The following is a 22,475-nucleotide window of genomic DNA, read 5'->3' on the forward strand; positions in this document are numbered from 1 at the left end:
CGTTATAGGAATATTTTTGTTCTAAATAAAAAAATAATAATTCTAAAGTGTATAAAACTATTTGGTGGAAGACATTTTGTGTAGCATGTGAAGTTCATAATAAAACAGTACAAAACTAAAGAGGACTCTGAGCCGTCTTTGTTTTCATTATAAATTTATTACAGAATAAACATATCTCTGTGGTGGGGGTGTCTGTGGAACATTTCAGGTCCTGCCCCAGCCTCATCCCCCCTCGCTTAGGCTGCACGAAGAGCACTAGGTAGCATGTTTAAACTGTTAGGCCAGGGCTAGATAGTATGCTCTGGAAAGACGGTCTGCTGTGACTGGTCATTTGAAGTGATGAAGTTTAGGAACATGGGTATAACTGAGGCTAAAAAAAAAAAAAAGGATAAGGTCAGGATTTGGTTACGTTTGGTTACGAAAAAATTATGGTTAGGAAATGGTTATGGTTAGGTTAAGTAAAACGGTTTGGGTTAGTTAAATTTAAAATCCCACATTTGTTTTGCATTGTGGTATGATGGCATTGTATATTTAGACATAGAACAACCCCCCATAAAGAAAACTCAAATTAGATGCAGAACATATATGAACCAAAACATATGGATAAAATAAAACAAGGTATTTAGTGTTGACAATGCATTCTTCTCATTTACATGGTACTGTGACCCTATGGCACTTTATAAAACTCAAATTAGGCATGGCTGTGTGTGACAGCAAGGTCATGGCTATAGCTGGGGGTTTAGGGGTCTTCCCCCAAGAAATTCTGTACAAAAGAAGTTCCTGCATTTTAGTGGGTTTTAAAGAAAGTTTTTTAAAATCCCAACTGCTCTTTTTTATTTTTATCAGTAAAACAAATATATCAATGGATTTCACCTTCCTGTTTCATACATAATTTTTCCCAATTCAAAAGATAGATTACAATTTGAAAATGTTGATCGCTATAGCAACTGTCCTTATTTTTCATCATTTTAAAACCCATGAATAACAGTTTAGCTCGGCTCATAGCAACAGACGTTTACAGATTGCCTTAGCAACCAGAGCTACATTATCACTTCACAGAGAAGACTGTCTAGCGCTAACCAAACTGTTCCTGTCCACAGTTGGAGATTAGTTGTTGAAGGATTGGACCATCCGTCTGGACCAGATCAGGCTGATCCTTTGAGGCAGAGGAGAGGACTCATGAGGCAGGACTGAGATGCAGCAGACACACCCACCAGTCTAAACTTCACAGTGCAAACAAGGAGAAAACCAACAAGAAATCCAAAGAAAAGCCATCCATGATAAGAGCACTGGTGTTTAAAAGGTTACACTGCTCCCTACACAACGCAGATTGTGCTTTGTCGATTAGAAAAGAACATGTTGTACCCACTGGATTTCACTACTGTGTTGCCACCATTTTGGATCGTGTTTGGTTTCATTTGGGAATAGTAGTTAACAGGATTCCCCCGTTATCACAGTACAAACCAAGCTCAAGTGATTTAAATAGAAAGATAAATAGCTTACATGGTGTTGCAGGCATTTAATATTGTGCTCAAAAGATTTCCACAAGCAGTAGACTTTTACTGTTGCCAGGAATCCCGAATACACACTTCTTCAGTACTTTACGACGATGTCAGTATAGTCACCGGTGAATCTCCCAGAGTTCGGATGGGTGTGAGTGGCAGGTGGACTGGCCAATCAGGGACACGCATGATCTGTCTGTGTCAAAACAAATATTTCACATGTATCACTGAAATACGCAAATGTGATTGGATTATCACGTTTGGTTTTGGCTTGAGACACAGTTGAGGGAGTGGTGATCAGATTGATATCTCTCTGTACAGAAAATACAGAGATATCATTCTTGACTACTGGCATCTTTTATTACCTTATGGAAATCTTTGTTAAACATATATTTAGCCTGCGTTTTATAAAAGAAAATTGAATTATATTTCCACCAGGAGTAAATGGGAAAAGATCTAAGAAATGTCTGCAGTTCTCAAGATTTCCAGGAGATGGCACCATATTATTGAGTCTAACAGCTTCAGAATGCTGTAACTAAGATAGTCCCAAAGCAAAGACAGATATACAGTTCAACGTCAGGTCATTTTTGGCACAATTTCCTTAGTGTTGTTCAATCTCGCACAGCCCAAACTCCCACACTCAATGTCTCAAACAGGAGAGAGGAGGGGAGCGCAAATGCCATCTGGAACCAAGGACGAAAACAGTGACTCATCACAACCTACATGCCAATACGTTCATTCAACATCCCATAATGACTCTACCCCCGAGCTGCTCCGTGTCCGACAACATGACAACACAAGTGAACACAATCCTCAATGAGAAACCAATGTCCGTGTGCATTTTATTTTTGTCAATGAATCCACCACAGCCACTGCCCGGAAATCTGGGATAAGATGATAGTAAGGCTCTAGTGGACTACTTACATCACTACGACAAGTCCATTCATAAAAACACACGCGCACTCATTCACCATTCAAACACGGGGATCCAGATCACACCTGCGCTTCGATGATGGGTGGCTCTATGTTAGCACCTTGTCACCTTGTTTTTTTGTGCAAATCATCCCCCAGTTCAGAGTTCAAAAGTTCGTAGAAAGAATAAAATCTGCTCACCCTTTCCACAGGTGGTTAACTATGCATATATGCCAAACATTCATATATATAGATCTATATACTTTTCTCAAAAATTTATAGGAAATCTATTGTATCTACATTGCTTATGAAAAAAAGCATATATTTGTTCATTTTACAAGTTAGAAAGGACAATTTGTTTTCATTTTTTTTTTCTGTCCTTTAGAAAATTAAATAAAATTGTTAATGTTTCACACGCTACAAAATGTACCCACAGTGCGAGGGTAGTAAATGAAAGTTGGATGTTTAAAAGAGGTCGTGACACCAAAAATTAATAATACAACTAATAAATAAACATGAACAAAGAGGCAGTGAGTGCTATTCTTACAACAGAGATCAACATTGATATAGTCGTATTCTATTTCACCACCTACTTTACAAAAAAGTGGTCAAAATGAGTTAAAAGTTCAGAGCTTAGTGGCTTAGTGTTCAGACCAGGAGCTGCTGAAATAGTGGTAGTATTGTTGGTTGAATAAAACTCACTGCCAATTGATACTTTGCAGTGACATCATCCTGGGGGTGTTCTGCCTGTATGTCTATGAGGGAATGTTGAGCGGTTACCATGGTGACACAACGCAAACAAGAAAAAATACAAAATGGATTTAAACACCGCACCCCCTGCGTAGGTGTTTGGTTTTCAACAAAAAGGTGACTAAAAGAAACAGCAAAAAAAAACCAACAACGTTATGCTAATGCTAGCTAGCTTATGACTGTAACTTCATGTGAGAGACTTGATTAACAGAACAAATCACCTCACCTGTCAGAGTTCCAACTAAGTCAGTTCTTTATGTATTAAAATAAAGCTTGGATTAAAGTCTGACTTGAATAACAGCGCTACTGTCAGAGGAGCTCCTCCAGTTAGCGTCACCCCCCCAAAGAATGTCGATGACATCAGTTGCAAAGTATCAAGAGAAGCTACTCACAAAACCCAGAGCAAACATTATTTTTATAAAGGATTTTTTTGTCTTTAGTACAACCTGGTGTTAGGGTCTCGTGCCCGCTTCCATATGTGATATAAGGCGCAACATTGGGAGACACAGTCAGGTTGTGTGTGCAGACCGGGTGCTCCCCTCCCCACAGCGCAGGACAGGTACAGGGCCCCAAGTGATCTGCTAGGGGCCCACACATCCACACAAGCCCTTAGACTTTTTACTAAATATGTTCAATTAAAGACTCATTTGGCACAACCCTAACGTTTAAAAGTAACAGTATTTAATCAGTAGGATTCCTCTGTATTGTCCATGTTAAGGCGGACAGTCTCTTTTGCATATAGTCAAACCAGTGTTGTACAATAGTGGTCCTAAGTGCCAGTGTGGGTGGGGTCTGGGGGTGTGGGGGTGGGGGCACGGCGGTCCGAGCCTCACATTGCGGGATGCCCTTTAGTCTGAAGGAAGACTGTAAGAAAATAAAGACACACAACACATGGTACAGCTGCTCATGCTACGCTAACGTAAAGTGATCTTAAGGAACGTTCCATATCTATGAAAACATTATTTTCTAGATTTTTTCTTTCAAATATATATATTTATATATGTATTATATAGTAATTAGTAGAAATGAGTAAACTATTGGTGGAATAAATTTCTTTCACTTCCTATACTAAAACCTCAAAACAGGCGCAGGTTAATTTATTATATGTCCTCTTTGCAATATTGTTCTTCTTTTGAAAGCTATATTAACATACATATATATCTTATATTATATCCCTATATATAATATTCCCTTTGGAAAATCAAAAAACTGATTATGAAAAAGCCACGAGTGTTGGTTAAACATTCTCCAGTTGATAGCACAGTCTGGGTCCAAGGCGGAGGGCTCCACAGTCTGTCCACAGCCACTGGGAGAGGTGGGAAAGGCATCGTATCAGTGTGTCTGCTGGCCTGGCTCCTCCTGTACTCTGCACCAGGCTTCAGAGAGCAGAGGTAGACACAGAGGAGGGGGACCAGTGCTGGAGCTCATACTGTTCTTTACTGACACTCCTGGAGGCCCAGAGGGCACGTTCTGATTGGACCTGGCTCTCCTCACTGTGGGCCCGATGCGTCAGAGGACATGTGTAAACATGAGGCCGGACAGTACAGAGTATAAGAGGAGTACTGCCCCCTGCTGTCTGCTGTGTGCACTGCACTTTCAGGACCGCTGTCAGCTCTCCAGCAGCTGCTTCAGAGCGCGCTCTATGTTCATGCGATGTCCCACCCGTGTCACACCCAGCTCAGCAAAGTCCTCCTTGGTGAGAGCAGGCAGGTGCGAGCCCTCGATCTCATGCTCCTGAAAGCCCGCGCGGTGTTCTCCCAGGTGGATACTCTCTAGCCAGTCACCCACATCGTACTTGTTCCACAGGTGCAGGGGCTTCTGATGGAAGGGCCTTAGGGAGAGCAGGGGTGAGCCCATCCGAGGGGAGTGAGAGGGAGAGGGGGAGGGAGAGCGTGAGCGAGAACGTGAGCGCGCACTGGAGCTCCTCATCACAAAGCGCACCTCTTTAGGCTCCTGGGGCAGACTCAGGCTAGACGACTTGAGGATGGTCTGAGGGGGAGTGGTGGGAGAGCCGGGCAGGCCAAAGCCGCTGAAGCGTCCCAGGGGGTCCCTGTCCGGAGAGCCCGGGCTGGGGGTGCGTCGGGTCATCGGGTAACGGCTGCCGGGCCGGATGGTGTACGTGGTGCCATAACTCCTCTGAGAGATGGTGTGGAGCTCTCCTAGGCTGCTGAAAAGTCTGATGGACACAAAGGACACAGCCAGAGGTTAGGACTAAGCACATTATATCAAACTGACAGAAAGGACAGGAGACAGCAGGCTCTACAAAGACTTCAGTTAGATTAGTGTCATCCAGGTTAATGCACGTTAAGAAAAGATACTTTGTGCTACAAAGAAGTAATGCTGAAGCTTTGACTGAAGCAGGCAAATCAAGTCTGTCTTATACAACGGGTTTCTTGTTTTCTCTCACACCTTTCACGACTAAAAATAACACCATCTGCAGAAGATACCCTGATACACCTTGTGTATATACCACAGAACTGACTCAAATCTTAAAATGTATTTTAGTCCGATTTAGATCCCAGAAGAAGTAATGCGTACACCATAATACAAGTGTTTAGAAAGCCTCTGGACACAAAGCCTACTGCAGTGAACAGTCCTCTGATCAGTCAGGAGGTCTGAGGAGACAGGGCCTACAGAGGAGGTCTACATTCAGAGGCCTTCTACAGTCCTTTTCATGGCCTACTCTCCCAGGATAAAAATAGATTACAAAGGTGGGGCAGAGTAACTTAAAGAGCAAAATTTACAATACTACAGGCAGAAGAGGGGAGTGCTGCTGGGGCCTGGGGCATGCAAGGGGGGACCTCCAGAAGCTCCTACATGTGACTACAGTGTATAATAACACAATGAACAGGGCAGAGGTGTGGAGCTTCAGTGCAGACAGAGGGACAGAAATGAGCTCCATGCACACTTACACAGTGGTCCTGCCCTCCGGGGCGCACAGTCACCTCTACACCAATCAGATCAGAGCAGCGGGCGGAGCATGCAAGGTGAGCAGAGAGAGCAATGGGACAGAATGTTAGCATCACCCAATGAGACGCAGTCTCCAGCACCCAGCCTGCTCTGCTCCACACACAGGGTCTGTGCATGTATATGTGTGCATGTATGTACATGTATATGTTTACATGTACAAATATACACATGTATATGTATATGTACATGTATACGTGTATGTACATATATATGTTTACATGTTTGAACATGTATATGTGTACGTGTATGTACATGTATATGTATATGTGTACATGTATGTACATATGTGTATGTGCATGCATATGTGTACGGCATATGTGTACGTGTATGTACATGTATGTGTGTGCGTGTGCGTGTATGTATGCATGTGAGGGGTCTGGGAGCTCTTCTTTTCATGTGCGGCACAGACAGCAGAGCAGGCTTCAGCAGGGAGGATCTGACAGTGAGCAACATGACAAAGAAATGTGCACATATCAAACACACAGGGGACACATGTTGATACATGTAACTTATATCACTTAACTTTCATTTGTATTATATGGCCTTATATATGATGACATCATAGTTAATGTCTTACGTAAAGGACAAAATTGGTACTAATATACCTAGCATTTGCTTAATGTTCAAAGTAATGGTTTCAACCACCAGTAAATAGCATCTTACTTAGAAGGAGCTGGGTCACCCTAATCACAACCATTTACATAGTTAATTTAGCCCCCTCCAAAAAAAAATAAAAAAAATAAAAATAAAAATTGCAGTCCCCAAAGCAAACACACAGAGCAGGGCAGAGTGGACAGTGAGACATTAGCAGTGTGGGCTTGTTCCCATTGAGAGCAGCCAGGGGGAGTGCTGGGCTGTATACTGCAGTTTAAAGAAAGTTGTGGCCTTCACACTTTACAATTGCATTTCATCAGTGTACTTGTAATATGATCCTGCAGCACTTTCATATGAACTTTCTATTGGAGCAGATGCCCTCTGCTGGCAACAGTGGGAACTCGGGAGTAAAACTTGACATGCTTCATGAAGCTCGACAGTGACACCCACTTTGAAGTTCTGAAAGTAAAAAAACAACTAACAAACAAACAAAAAAAAACCCCAACCATTTCACTCCAAATTTAGATTTTAAATATTCTTTTTAGACCAATAATAATTGTTATGAACATTAAAACACAGCTGGTTGGCTTTCTGTTGTGCCTTTAAACTCTTAAAGAAAACCCACTGTGTCTGTGTCTGCTATATAGTTATAATCTTCAGACCTGTGGATAATTTGCACATTTTAAATCACAATATTCATCTAAAATGACTTACTAAAGAAACAAGTCCACTGACTTCTGCATTAGAAAACTGCAGTGCCCAGTAGGAGCTGATGTCGCCATTAAAGTCGTCACAACTAAGAGCTGTCTAGCTGTCGGCCTCTCCTATGGATAGCCACAGATCATGCCAGTGAGTGGCAGATTTTTTTCCCATTTGTACCAAAATGACTACATGACACTGCTGAATCCTACTTATATTATCAATTAAGAAAAGGGGAAACAACTACAACATGGTTAAAAGCTCTGAAAAGCTACTTTTGCTGCTTTAATATTTGAATTTTCTGAAAATTCTCTGGGTAAAATGATAAAAATTTACTTCCAGAACTTCGGTGTGGTTCAAAGTAGGCAGTGCTGTTGAGTTCCATATGAAGGAGATTTCAGGCTGAAATGTCAGAGTGAGTCCAGTGAAGGAACACCTTTGTTTGGAACACCTCCAGTTTCAATGAGTTAAAATAACCTCTCTTACTTCTGCAACCCCCAAACTTGATTTAAACATGCATGAATGAAATCACTTCTCCATTATGGCAGTGAAACTATTAATTTATCATAATATGTCCCATTAAGTGAAAGCTGGGATGAACTTGGATGGAGCTGGAAGAATGAATGACTTACATATTGATGCACATGATGATCAGAGTGTCAGCACCGAGGGACAGTGTCCAGTATGTAAGGGACATATACCACACCATACTTGACTGTTACATACTGGACTGTAGAGCTGAGCCTCTGCTGAGGGGAACAGTGCTCTGTCTGCTTATAACCACTACCCTGCTCTCAGTACTGGTGGTCACTTTAAGAAGCAAGTCTTTTCAAACAAATCCCACCATCTGCTATTTCACCAACCTCTTAGTCTATTTCTGCATGATTTTCTTTCATTTCTTAGTATAGTCACACAGATGGAAAATTGATGACTTTTCACTGAAGTCATCATTTTCCAAGAGACTATTGTATACCACAAGAAAGCTCTTTTACACCTGATGGACATAAATCTCATTTGAACTTGCAGAGGTTGCATCACTTAAAGTTGATGCAACTTCTGTAACATTCCTGGTCGAGGGTCTGCCAACTGCTCGTCTCCATCGAGATGTTACTGCTTTGCCTGGCATTTTCTGAGAATGCAGGTTCTTCAATGTGCTCTTTTAGCAATTAAAACAGCTGAGGTTGAAAAAATGCAGGACTGATAGGTTTAATTCCGTACTATTGAATATTACAGACAAAACAACACCCCCCACTCTAAGAAATGTTACCTAGTCTTTAACATTGACAACTTTGATCATATTTTAACACAGCAGTCATGTCACTGCATGATAGTTCTGCTGGACCTTGTTCAAACACTATTTGAAATGTCGGTTTTGAAGTAGTCACTGATATTTCTACTACTGTGATGAGGAGAAAAGTGTGCTTTTACTTCTTATCCCCCGTTACCAATGACAACCACATAATCCTGGCTCATGTATTGGGTTATGTAGTGTTTGAACAAGTGTTTGGGACAGAATTTGTAGGAAAAGCAGTGAGGGTAGAATCTGATGGAGTCTACAGATAGAACCCCGGAGGCAGACGGAGGTATGACAGGAGACAGGGCAACCATGCTTTCATTTCTCACCATGTTTGCATTTGCACATACACATACACTAGGAAAAAAGCCACTAAATGACACAACACAGCACAGAAACAATGCACCCAAAAAAGCTCCGTCTTCATAAGTGAAAAGGAAGATTAAACTTTCCTGTCACTTCCAAAACTCCAGCTAACTTACTCACTTCATTCTTTCTTCTTTCTGCTGCTGTGTATATAAAACCACATTATCTTAAGAAAATAATATTGACCGATTAATTGACTGAACAACTAAAGGACTGCATCCCTATTAGTTACACAGTGTGAAAATACAACCAATCAGAGGTCTATAAAGGTGGCACACTGTTAGCCAATATAATGTGAATCCACAGATGCAAACATGGTCAGAAATCAGATTTCAAATTTAAAATCACAATAGAGGAAAAGTCTTTGTTAAAGTGAATTGGATTAGTTTGTGGGATTGGAAGGAAAACAATGAAAAGAAAAAAGCTGTAGTTTACCCTAGCGTAAATAACCTTAAGGTCTACTGTCTTCTGGCTCCTCACATCTGCAGAAATATAAAGACTTTATTGTATTGAGTGTGAAAACAACACAGCGCTGTGCTTACAAGCCTCCATCCTCTGCTCCATAAGTTATTCTTACTCTGCTGTGGTACATTCTCACAGTGGAAAGGTTCACACACTACAGTAGTACAGTAGTACATTAGGCACACACTGTTACCCTCTGACCTCATTACCAGTCCCTGCTGCAGAGGATTTCTATGCATTATATCAAATGGTGATGAAAACAGCCACATTTCACAAGAAATCAGTATATGTTTTTTTAACCTCTGACAATTCTATTCCCTGAGGAGCAAATAATCTGAATAATGCATCACAATTAAATCACTAAAGCACCACATTTTTTACATAAGTATTTCTTTTTTCATGTTGTCAGGCTCATCTGGAGAGCAGCGGAGTTGGTCTTACCTGGCCCCTGTTACCGGTGACTTTCTGCCCGGGTCGAGGGATGCTCCCAGTGGCTCTTCTCCTAGGGAGCGCGTGTCCTTGTTGAGCTGCTGCAGGCGTGAGCTCAGCTCGCCCATGACAGAGGGTCTGCCCTCGTCCACGCCCAGCCCTAGTCCCAGCCCACCCAGATTACCCAAACTCCCAAGAGCCAGGCCCACTCCAGGGCCTCGGGGCTCCACTGGGTCTCCCCACAACTTGGACCTGCGCTGGAAGAGGTAGCGCGGCTTGGTGGGGGCCAGTCCGGTCACTGATGCCGATCCACCAGGGGTCAGTCCGGCCCCACCGGCAGCCGTAGCAGCCAGGGCAGCGGCCTGCTGCTGGGACAACAGCTCACTGTCAGAGCTCTGCTTCAGCAGAGGGTCCCTGAAGGTCACTGACCCTTTAGCTCCTCCCACCTGGGACTTGAGGCGGGGCTTGGGAGGCACTGGCGGCTTGTCCAGCACAAAGGTCTGTCCGTCTGCGTAGGATGTGTGTGTGGTGTGTGTGTCGGCCGGCTCTCCACTCTCTGAGGATAGCGTGGACATACTGGAGACCGTGGACACAGTGCTGGTGGTCTCCAGGTGGTGGTCCCGCTCTTTCTCACTGGAGCTGCGGGTATCGGCCTCCTCCACGCCCGAGTCTGCAGCAGAGCCAGACTCAGCCACTGGAGGAGGCTCCAAAGGGTCTGATGGCTTCCCTGAGACAGCAACTGCAGTTGGGGGAGGTGGCGGCTGAGGCTGGCTAGCTGTTATTGTAGAAGTGGTGGATGTTGTGGAGGTGAGGGATGCAGGGGTGATGGAGATGGTGGATATAGTGACAACTTTAGCCCCCTGTGCAAGCAGCCCATTAGCAAACTCATCTGGAGGAGGTACTACACCGATCTTTCGAAGTTCCTCTCTGGTCTCCTCATCGCTGGAGGTCAGCATGGCAGGGGGCAGGGTCACGGTGTAGGGGTCTGCATCCTCCTCAGAGCTCCCCAGAGGAAGGCTCTTCTCTTGTGCGGGGCTAGCTGGACGTGTGGCCTGTGCCTGGGCTTGAAGCTGGGACACAGTAGGGCTAGGGGACTTAGCCCGTGTAACCACAGCTTTACTTAGCTCTGTGGGCGTGCCGGCTCTCCCTGGCTCCACCTCTGAGCCACCTTCCACTTCGTGACCATTACTGGTGGCATGGACCATAACGAGCCCAGCGGTCTTCTGTTGTGATGTGTCCATAATACTGATCAACATGCTCTTCTTATCTTCTAGCCTCTTGTCTTCCTTCCTCTCCTCTACTCTGCTGTCCATGTCTTGTCGAAATGATACAGGTGATGGTGACGTCACCCACTGTTTAGTAGGCTGGGGGAGGAGAACAGGGCTGGGAGAAGGTCCCAGTCCGTACCCTGCTGCCTTGGTGCTTTTAGGCGAGAAAGGTGGGGATGCGGATGTGCCGTCCCTAAGAGAAGACTCTTTGGTCTGAGTATCAAACAACAGGATGCCCTGGCCAGCCCGCTCCAGTTTAGTCCTGGGCTCTGGGCTGCCAGTGGGGGACTGGCTCTGGGATGTCAGGGCCCTTTCCCTTGCGGCCAGCGCAAGAGCCAGTGGTGAGTTTGGGTCCAGGGGCTTTCCTGTTAGCGGATGGATAAAGGTGGTCCCACTAGGCGAGGGGCTGAGTGCCAGGGCAGGGGGAGGCAGTTGACCTAGCTCCCGTGAGAGTAGCCGTTCATCTATGGAGTGAGATTGAGTGAGGGAGGGGTTCTCTGGGCTGGTGCTAGCTCCCCCCTCCATGGTTCCCACAGAAAGGAAGACAGTGGATTTCCTCCGCTCCTCTAGGCGGCGCTCTCGGTCCTTGACTGCTCCGGCTATTGCAGCAGCAAAAGGTCCCTTCCCCTGAAACATCATCTCTCCCTGTGCACGCAGACTCTCTCTCTCAGCCATCAGCTGCTGCTGGTAGTAGTCGACCCGGCTGGTGTGGGAGTGCCCGTGGGCAAGAGGTGGGCGTCCTGAGGGGGAGGTGTCTCTAGAGTGGGCAGTGGCCAGGGCCAAACTAGCCTTTTCTTGTGCATCTTCAACCTGTAAGAAATCCAACACATCTATAATCACATGTTATGTTTCTATCAAAGGTAAATGTGGTGATTTAGAGGTACCTGCAGTTGCTTGACCAGGGGACTCTTCTTTCTTTGGGGCTTTGTGGGAGCATACAGTCCAATGCTGAACTGTCCTACATTGGCGTAAGGGTTGTCGATGATGCGGCCTTTCCTCTTGATGCGCTCGGGGGGAGTAGCAGCAGAGGGCCGGGGGATCTCGGTGGGTTCTACAGGGAGATGAGAGGAGTCCTGAAGGATGATCATGGAGCGAGCCTTCTTTTGCCTCTCCAGATGTGTGGCCTGTCTTTGAGCCGCCTCATAGGGCAGGTCCAGACTGGAGGGTTTAAAGCTGGAGCGGCCCCCCGGCTCATGGCCCTGGCTCTGGGTTCTGGAGGGCGGAGGCGGGGGGCAGAATGCTGGAGGAGGCCCCGTGTCCAGGTAATATGGCGGAGGAGGAGGGGCCGTCTGGGGGGGTGGGGGGATGCTGTGTGGTTGGGAATGGTCCCGGAGACTATCCGTCATGGAGGAGCTGCGGGGAAACCGGTGTTCTCCGGCCAAGGCAGACAAGCGGTCCTCTTCAGAAGCACCTGGGAAAAAATACAACTCAACTGAACATACTATATCATATGGGGATAAAAATTCAACAGCATGATATTTTGGTAAAATTGCCATATTGCTGGGTTTTAGATGACATCACATGATTCCATATCATATTTAATACAGACGGGTGCAGCTAAAATGAATATTGTAAAAATGCAGATTTTTGTTGTATTACAGTGAGTTCTTGGTTCTTTTGAATAAAATAAATTATCAGGATCAACATTTGTGCTTTTACCTTTTGGATCTTTCATGGCAAATACAATGTAATCAATAAGAAAAACTGACTCTTGCCTCATCTGAGAGTATGACTTTATCACATTCTACAATCTGAAAGCCACCAATAATGATTAACCAATTTTCTCTTGAATACAGCTCTAAGCTCAAACCTCCAACTACTGGTCAGCCTCAACAATGCTCTGAGTGAGTGACAGGTGGATTTGACCAAATGCAATGAAGCATGAAGCAGATGACTTCAGTTACCTATTCAAAGCAATATAAAGATACTAAGTTTACATGAATCATCATGAAATCAAAATCGTGATTTGGTTCTAAGGATATTGTGACTTTCTTGAGATTTGAAAATAGCTGACATTATGATCATTATGCTGTATATTTACAGAGTTTATGTTTAATGAAAGGCATGGACACATTTTTAACACAGGTCAGAGCCGTAAAACATATAGTTTACCAAAAGATTTTGTCCTGGACATCCCCTTTGGAAATGGTATATGGCCTCGGTCCATGCTGGGGTGAAGAGCTCCATGGAAGGTCATCCCTTGTCTCTCAAACAAAGACTGCAACATACCAAAAAGCAATAAAAAACAAACAAACAAGCATGCATACTACATTTCCACATTCTTGTCACATGTCACTGTCAGCCTATCACAGCCTGCCAATGCTCTTCTTTCTACCATCCCTTGACCAACTTTTTGTCGTTTTAGTCTTATGAACTGGCAACCCAAACAAGAGTTCTAAAGTTCAGTTCAGTTCTAAAGCATGAGATGGCAAAGCAAAGGTACTCAAGAGCATGTTTACTGGCCAATAACAATACAGGTTAAAACTACAAGCAGTGATAAAGGGCCCTTGCGACTCTTGCAACCGTGAAGGGCACGCTTCAGTGGGAGGGCTGCTGAGTCAATATTTCTGGTGTGACTCGTATCTCAGTATGCCCATGTCATTAAGATGCAGATTCTACATTGGGTCCGGATTTGACCATGCTTGAAATGTTACAGGGATTTTTATAGCTTCATTAAGACCTTCTCACGACCACACCCTGAGATATATTCAAATTCTTTTAACAACTTTTGATCTCAGATATGTCCTGATGATGCTGTCTCAGTTTGAATAAAAAACCTACAAGTCCACGACAAACAGATTTCAGAATTTTTTTAAATAAAATTTGAAGGGGGCACTGTAGAGCTATCTTATTAATTTGCATTCATATTTGAATGTTTGTGAAAGCTAGAATAAAAAAAAACAACAAGATTTTGTTGGATGACAACATCCAAGCATTCATTTAAACTCTAATTGATAATTTTTTATTGCACATGTGCTTTGTCCTTTCTGACCAAGTGTTTTGATGAAAACTGTTGGAGATGTGAAAGGACTATGATGTGATTTAGTCAATCCCTGGTTTGATCCAATATGGCCAATTTCCTGTAGGGTTTAGAGCAGGACTATAATATAATTTTTTACATGTCCTGACATGAGCTACTTTTGATGCTAAGTTTCATACGTCTATATTAAATTTTTGTTGGGTCTTTGATACTAGTTCGTCATTGTTTCCTGTTTGTAAAATTTGGAGGAAAATGGCAAAAATCAAATACAAAAAGAGTCTTGCGAGGCAGACGAGATGCTGACTCATCCTCCTCGCACATTTGTGGTCAGGCTCTAATAATACATATATTCTTTAACATTAACATGCAATGTAATTAAGCATATGTCTATATTATAATTGTAAAATTAATATTTGATATTCTACCTCCTATCTGGGGAAATTTGCAATAAAAAATCGACATACTCTAGCGTTAAGTCTCCCCTGACAACTACAAATACAATACAAGTATGCCCTTTATAACAAAGACACACACCTTACACTTTTTTGTTCTCCAAAGTTAAAAAATTAAATGAAATTTTTTAAAGTTGCTGCTCCTTACATTTGCACCTCTAAACAGATACTAGTGTGCGTTCTCTATTTCATTTGGTTCTTTTCATGTTCCCTTCACACTGTAAATGCCCTGTTTCTACGCCTGGTGTGGTGTAGAGGGAGCTCACGCTGATCTCGGCCGGGGTGATCCTCCTGCTGCTGGGCCTCTGTTTGACCGTGGCTGCTCTGTAGTCGGCCTCCAGGGGCTGAGAGTGTAACATGGACTCTTGCGATGCCAGCATCTCATCTAGTCTTTCTGCAGAGGGGAAATGAGCAACAACTAAATACTCCCACATAAGACCCAAGTGTGTCACCGTTCATTAGATTACCACCAAATACAGTGATCCCAGCTTCCTCAAAGACACATATTTTAAGTACAAAGTAGCATAATACTGTGACTTTGGAATGAAGAAAATAAAGCTATGGGTTTTAGGAAAGGAATAGTGGAGACACAGACAGCAAAAAGAAATTCCATGGATAGTGCATTTGGTGAGACTGTATTAATATTTCACGCATATTTCAATCCTGTATTGTCCTGCAATTGAGGCTTTAGTGCTGTGCTGTAGTGAAAAAACCTACCCTATTCCTACCATACATGTAAGGTTACAAAACATCACATAAACATTTAGCGACAATAAAGCATGTAAATCAGTGATTCTCAAATAGTGGGGCGCGCCGTGAGATACCGGGGGGGTTTCTTCTTTATAGGGGGGCATGATAGAAAATAATTGAGAAGCACTGATGTAAATGAATAGCCACTGCTTACAAAGGAACTGAACTGGAAGTCAATGGACTGGTTTCTAGGGAGGTTATGCACTAGCATCATTTTCTTCTAAAAATTCTCCTCAACATTCAGACTGAGTGACACTAAGGCAGCACTATGAGCAGTCTAAAAAATTTGTTTCTTTCAAATCTTTCAAATTAGATTTATACAACAAAATGGAAACTGAAAGTAGTTTCTCTGTTGTTGCTGTGACTGTGCAGAGCTAAATTAGCTAGATTGTTAACTATATGGGGAGATAAAGGGCACTTTAACTTGCCCGACAACTATCAATATCTTGAACACATGGGCTCAGAAACATGTTATTTAAAGAGAGGAAGATTCAGTTCAACTGTGTCTGATCCCAAAGTCTGTATCAATGATAAAAGTGCATGTATTCTGCACTGTCCATGTTTAGCTAAATTCACTGTTAAATGGTTTACTGTCTCTTGATGCCAGGTATAAACAAAATATTTAGCAGAGTTGTAGCCTTTTATATTTATAATCAAACTGTAGTAGCTCTTTCATATTTTAGATGTAGTTTGAGCTTTTATAGAAGAAAATTTAATTAATTGCCATTGGCACTCATATAATATTGCCATGTCATCTGCATAACCTCTATTACAAAGCTGTTTCAACAAAGTGTACCATAATGATGATGTATATTTAATATTATATAAAGCATGTCTTTTAAAAAAAAAAGAAAAAGAAAATTGGTATTCAGAGCCAAATATTGCATTTCAAACTGTGAAGCACCCCGTGATTCCCAGCCCCAAAACTGATGAATTGTTATCAAATTTAAAAGTACTAATTTCTTGCCTCAAACTCACCTCCTCTTCTCCTCCGAGCAGAAGCTTGGTGAAAAAAGATATAGACAGAAAAGATTTGAAAAAAACAAGATAACAGAATTATACTAAAGGTTGCAAGGACAGGAGACAGCACAGAATGTAGAGGACAGACAGAAGACAGTAGAACCAGATGGGTGCTTACCCAGCTCCTCTAGCTCTGCGGTCATGGACTTGGAGCGCAGAGTCAGGGTGGTGCTGGGTGACCTCTTGGGTGGGGGCGGGGCTGTGGACACAAGGCAGGGGGTTGATGAGGAGGTGGAGGTGAAAGCTTTGGCTCTGCGGCTCAGGGCCCTCTTAGCGTCCCCCAGGCGCCCGCTCCATCCCTGCTTCAGCCCTCTGAGGTGGGCCGGGTCCAGTGGTCTGTGTGGCTCCCGTTTGACGAGCACTTTGTTAGTGCTACGGTTAGATCCTAACTTTTTCATATTCGTGCCAGTCGAACAGCTAGCAACTTTTGTGTTATCTTTTAGTCCAGATACCTATCTATCCATGGTTTTAGAATGATGAAAAATTGGGACTACTGTCATAGCGATTAACATTTTAAAGCAAAATATTAAATCTTCTGAATGGTGAAAGAGTCCAAAGTGTTGCATATAACAGGAATCGGCTGATAACTTGGTAACTCAAATTGGAACAACTCAACATCCAGCTAGTCTGTAAAATTAAAATGCATAACACCTTTACTTACTGCGCAACTATATTAAGTAAACAGATTTTCAAGCAAAATATAAAATACAAAATTCACCGACACAGTTTTTAGGATGCACTCTCAGAGCAAGTCATACCACAAGTCATCTGATTTTTCTAATAGTAGGGCTTAGGCTAAAGAGATATTCAACTCATTACCCAAAAGTTACTACAAAAATTACAGTTAAAATGTAGCAATGTAGCTAAACAGATAGCATGCACATCGAAAGAAAGCCGAGTGTCCAACACTACAAACCGCTCTACTCTGCAAAATGCAAAGGTCCAGCTAGAATATAAAAACTATCCTACAAAATGCCCAAATGCTAAATAGTATCGCGGTGGTCTTCAGAGCATAGATCCCTCAGTCTGGCAAAGTCCTCATATGTTTGCTCCTCATTAGCTCCCATCCGCAGATAGCCTTACAGTAGGACAGAGGCGTGGAGAGGGAGAACAACAGAGACTCGAAGGCTGTAATGTAATGCTTAATTCAAACATGCAGTGTAGTCGCCATGGCAACGGAGAGTCAGTAGTGAGGCCCGGCGCGGCGCGGGGAGTGCGTGTGTCTGATGTGTGTGTTTGAGTAAAGGTGTGCCACGATATGCAGAGTAAGTCCCAGTAGAGGAGAGCAGACCAAAGCTAGAGGAAGTTTAAAACAGCATGGTAAGCTCCAGTACCCCACCGCTGCACCAAAGACAACACGCTCCGTCTTCTGCAGTACTTTTATATGACTACATCTCACTGCACTGTACCAAAGGAGCCTAAAACAAGTTTATTTTTCATTTCTAGGTGAGTACAAGAGGGAAATATGCAAATAAAAGACTGGACAAGACACATTAAGCCACAAATAAATATCTAAATAGTGTCATCAGTATTAACTGTGGAAGAGAACAGACAATGGAACCACTTTATATATAACTACACCTTAATCGGCCTCAATAAAGTATGAACAAAAACTTAATTCATAATGAGCAAATAGTTTATTAAGAATCATTCAGGATTAGTAACTACTTAATTAAGCGGTTAGGAGTTAAAGGTGCAATATGTAACTTTTCAGGTTGGATCAGCTTTCTGCTTGTCTCCATGGAGATGTTACTGCTTTGCCAGTATAATCTTTATCTTGGATTCTTTCGAATGCAGGTGTTTTGCTGCTAACCTTGCATTCTTACTGTGAGCGAGGTCACCTTTCCACAGACCTGACTTGTAACTTGACCTGGTGGTGTTATCTTCTGGTGTCCATGGAGATAGGTAAGTCTAATGCCATACTTTGGAACATTTAACACAAAGCAATAATGTCTCCATGGAGACATGCACAAGGCAGACTGTCCACCAGAAAACTTACATAGTGCACCTTTAAGGTTATGTTATTAAGTAAATTACTAAACTAAGCCTGAATCATTCTTATTAAAATAACTTTTGTGAATTGAGTCTTGTTCATGTTTTATTAAAGAGGGGGCATTATGCAAAACTGATTTTTTTTTTTTTTTTTTAGCTTTCTACTGTGTTATAACAATGTTCCCTCATCATCCCTCCAAAACCTGTCTGAGGCGATTTTAGATGTCATCCATGCATGTTTCAGTAGTTCAGCGATTTCTCCTGGGCCCTATTCAAACCCTCCATATGGTTAGCTGTAAGAGTCTGTACAAGGCTCCGCCCACAAGCCTACATCACCCATGCTCCCACATGACAATAGGGAGGGGTTTGGAGGACTAAAGGGGAGAGTGAGGGCGGGAGAGGTCTGGAGGACTGGGGGGGTCTCATAGAGACTTTAAGAGTAACGCCACTTGAAACTGAGTTCAAACGAAACGAGAACGAGGCAAGACGAGAATTTGACAGAATTTTTAAAACTCTTTTATATCCAATCCAAACACACGGATACAAAAATCTCAATAATTCATTTTCCTCATGCGTGCACAAATTTGTCTTGAGATTTTGTCCCATCCCTAATACTGACACTAGTAATTAGTAATAATCAATGTTAAGAAACTGTAGAGCTTTGATACCACAAAAACGCCATGCATTCTGTAATTACTCCGACAAGAAACTTAAAATAGTGATTTACAGCTATGTTCCACAGACATTCCCTTGGACTAAATAAAATGCGTTACCTTTTTTGCGCACCACCTCGTCGGACTCGGGCTTGCGTGTGACCGAGACCACCTTCATCAGGAGCCTGTTGCCCCCCTGACGGATCAGAGACACCACCTGCTTATGGCCAACCTTTACCACGTTCACCCCATTAACCTGCAGCACAAACATACACATATACAAGCTTATTCATACAAAACGGCCAGACCAGAGTTGCCAAGTCCGCTTCTTTATAGCAACTTTAGGCTTCTGTTTTTGGAAAGCCGCAGAGTTGCAGTTTTTTGGGCTTGCTCCCGAATGGCACTTTCATGTCATAAAAGAGGTGATTCTTATCCTTTTTCAGTTCTGTTTCACACTAATAGACTCAGTAACGACCATATACAGTAACGACCACGGTAATGACTGAAATACAAAGTGTTAAAAAAGCAGTAAAAAATGTATTGCTATCACAAATGAACCTTGGTTGCCAGTGCCTAAACCTGCATACAGAAGACCCATACAGGTTTTATCATTCTCAGTATATGGAAAAACAGCACATACAGCAGCAGCAGAGGCATTGATTAATGATTGGCTGCAGCTGCTGGGATTTAGATAGTGACGATTCAGATCAGAGAAAGTCCTTTTAGGTTTAAACCAACAGGATTTCAGCATTGAAATTGGTAACCCAAAGAGACTCATGTGAGGCTCATTCTGCTTTCTGATTGGACAATCGTCTTAAGAACCAAAAAACAAATTATAACAATTTGGCCAAACAACTAGGCCATTATGTTTCTGTAATTAAGAATATATGAACATCACAATTGTTATCAGTCAAAGTTATAGAGTTTTTGAATAGGTTTACCTTGTATCCTTACATATAGTTCAGTTAAAGCCATTACTGATGTTAAATATGCTAGTAAAAGTATGCATATCTCATTACCACTTGTTCAGCTGAGGTACACGTGTAACTATTAGCTTCTATTTGATGCTTTTTTTGGGTTCTGGGTTGCTTGTTTTGGGCTGTTTTTCAAAGGCTTGGTTGCTTGTTGCTCTCTGAAAATCTGGCAACCCTGGTTCATACACATGAAGCAGCTCCATCTTAAAAGAGACATATTCTGCAAAATGTACTTTTTGGAGCTTTTGATTATTTAGACTTTTGTATCTCAGAAGCAAATCTTGAGGAGTTTATTTATATTTTTTTGTTTCTTTCAAGCATTTGGTCTCTGCTTGAGCAGATGGAATTGTTTTAGATTCAACAAACTACTAAAACCAAGAAACATTTATTTTAAAGTGCTAAAATTGTCTTGTAATAAAGCAACCCAAAACAGAAAAAAGCTCTCCATATATTTTTGTACATTATTGCAATTTGTGTCTTAATAATAGGATTCTGTTCAAAGTTCATTTTTAAACATGTGTGAATTTTACTGGAATATGAACTACCAAACTAATACAAGAATCACATTTCAGAACATGTTTCAGTACATGCACAGATCTTAACTACAGGCTTAGCAGTTGCAGAAAAAGACAGGATATTTTGTTGTTTGTGAAGGAAATTATGGTACTTCAAAAATTTTAGCCTTTGCTAATTGTGATTTTGATTTAATCACAAGTAATCTTGCAGCCCTACAGTCAAACATACAATCTATATAAAAAAGTAGTACCTCGATAAGGAAGTCTCCCGTCCGCAGACCTGCCCTCCATGCCACTCCCTCCACATCCACAGACTCCAGGTATTGCAGTGCAGGAAAGGCTGGGGTGGGGCTGAATTCTTCAATGGGAGTTTCAGCTAAACACAGCAAAAACTATTATAAAAGCGTGACAAGGAACTAGCATTTAAATTAGATCAACAAAATCATTCAATATTTTTTTTCAAAAATACATTATACATTATTTTGTATGTAATTCAAGATATGAACATTAATAACGGACAAATCAGGTGCCTTCTCTCCCCAAGTTTGCTCCTGCCAGCAACAGATTTGATTGACAGCATTGGTAAGTGCCAGCTCCCTGCTAAACCAGGGGCGTTACTTTTAACAGCCTGGCTGTGGATTGGCTCTTTGGTTGATACTTGTGGTCGGAATTTCAAATGTGGAACTCAGCTTCAAATTGGCTCCTATAACTGCTTGCCTTGACAAACTTCATTTGGCTGGAGCCGAACACTGTGAGTGACGTCACACCCACTTAGTCCACTTCTTTATATAGTCTATGAGCCAATAAAAAAACAACAACAAAAAACCCCCCAACAAAAAACAACTTATTTACTCTTTTCTCTAGTAATATTTCTACAATACTGTGATCCCTCCCACAATAATCACCATACTGTGAGGTTATTACTATGACAACAGTAACATTTGTATTCTGTGCCTTGCTTGCATAAGAATATACTTTGTTAAAGGGCCAATGTAACACTATTTTTGATCTGTTATAATGTTTTCTCCTCAAAACCGTACATGGAGTTGTGTTTTGTTTCATTCACACATGTTTAACACGCAAATCCTACATATTTAGGCTGTGTTCTTCTCTCAACCTGAAAACACTCTGTTCTTCCTTGTGATGTGGTAATTCAGGAAATGCTCCAGTGGAACAGGTCCACTCCTTGGTGCCCCAGTAGATATTAGAGACTTTCTACTGACAATCAGCTGTACAAAAGCTATACTATTAAAAAATAAAAGCAACAATTTAAGGCTATTGTAGGGTACTGAAGAGCGAAGTAGTTCAACTAAGGTTAAAAATAGCGGTTAACCTTACAACTACAACGAAATAACAAAGATGAAATGGAGCACTTTGAACTTTGGGGATGAAGACAGTCTAATAATCCAGGTTTAATTAAACATGTGTGAATGAAACAAAACACAGCTCCAGGTAATATGGGACCTTAGTGTTGAGTTTAGCATAAACCCATTTAATTCTGAAATGGTTTAAACCTTTTCCTTGACAGAAAGCCCCTACGAACCTCTCAAACCCCAAGTGAACGGCTGTGGATTTACACTAAGAACACACACGAAATAAAGAAATAAGTGCAGATCCAACACTAGCTATGGAGCAGTACCGCACGCTCAGACTATTGGCGCGGTGCCTGGGAGTGGTCGCCATGGTAACGGGCCCAGGCAGGCGGACGGTCGGCGGGCTGGGAGTTGGCACGTGCACCGGGAAATGTATTAGCGGTGATGAAGATGGTGAGGGGGTGATTTGAGTTCAGCTTGGCCGTAAGGCGAGGGGAGAGGTGGGGTAAAACTGTTTAGCCAGGGTAATTGATGGGAGGCTGAGGTTAAGATGGAGGTAAAGACAACCAGGAACAAATAA

At 42.4% G+C, this 22,475-nt stretch overlaps 1 protein-coding gene across 1 annotated transcript in view; it reads right to left on the reverse strand.

Annotated features, from left to right (window-relative positions):
• Positions 1-4,235: 4,235 nt before the first annotated feature.
• The window catches only part of shank3a (SH3 and multiple ankyrin repeat domains 3a), a 153,599-nt gene continuing 135,359 nt past the window's right edge, over positions 4,236-22,475 (reverse strand). The window contains exons 17-25 of the mRNA XM_055222674.1: positions 20,834-20,958; positions 19,214-19,349; positions 16,567-16,647; positions 16,407-16,430; positions 14,945-15,072; positions 13,359-13,464; positions 12,131-12,657; positions 9,991-12,056; positions 4,236-5,340 (exon numbers count right to left, since the gene is read on the reverse strand). Coding sequence (XP_055078649.1) covers positions 4,773-5,340; positions 9,991-12,056; positions 12,131-12,657; positions 13,359-13,464; positions 14,945-15,072; positions 16,407-16,430; positions 16,567-16,647; positions 19,214-19,349; positions 20,834-20,958 — 3,761 coding nt within the window. The 3' untranslated portion in view covers positions 4,236-4,772. The remainder of the gene's footprint in view (positions 5,341-9,990; positions 12,057-12,130; positions 12,658-13,358; positions 13,465-14,944; positions 15,073-16,406; positions 16,431-16,566; positions 16,648-19,213; positions 19,350-20,833; positions 20,959-22,475) is intronic.

This window comes from Periophthalmus magnuspinnatus, chromosome 6, assembly GCF_009829125.3.
Source record: "Periophthalmus magnuspinnatus isolate fPerMag1 chromosome 6, fPerMag1.2.pri, whole genome shotgun sequence".
NCBI lineage: Eukaryota > Metazoa > Chordata > Actinopteri > Gobiiformes > Gobiidae > Periophthalmus > Periophthalmus magnuspinnatus.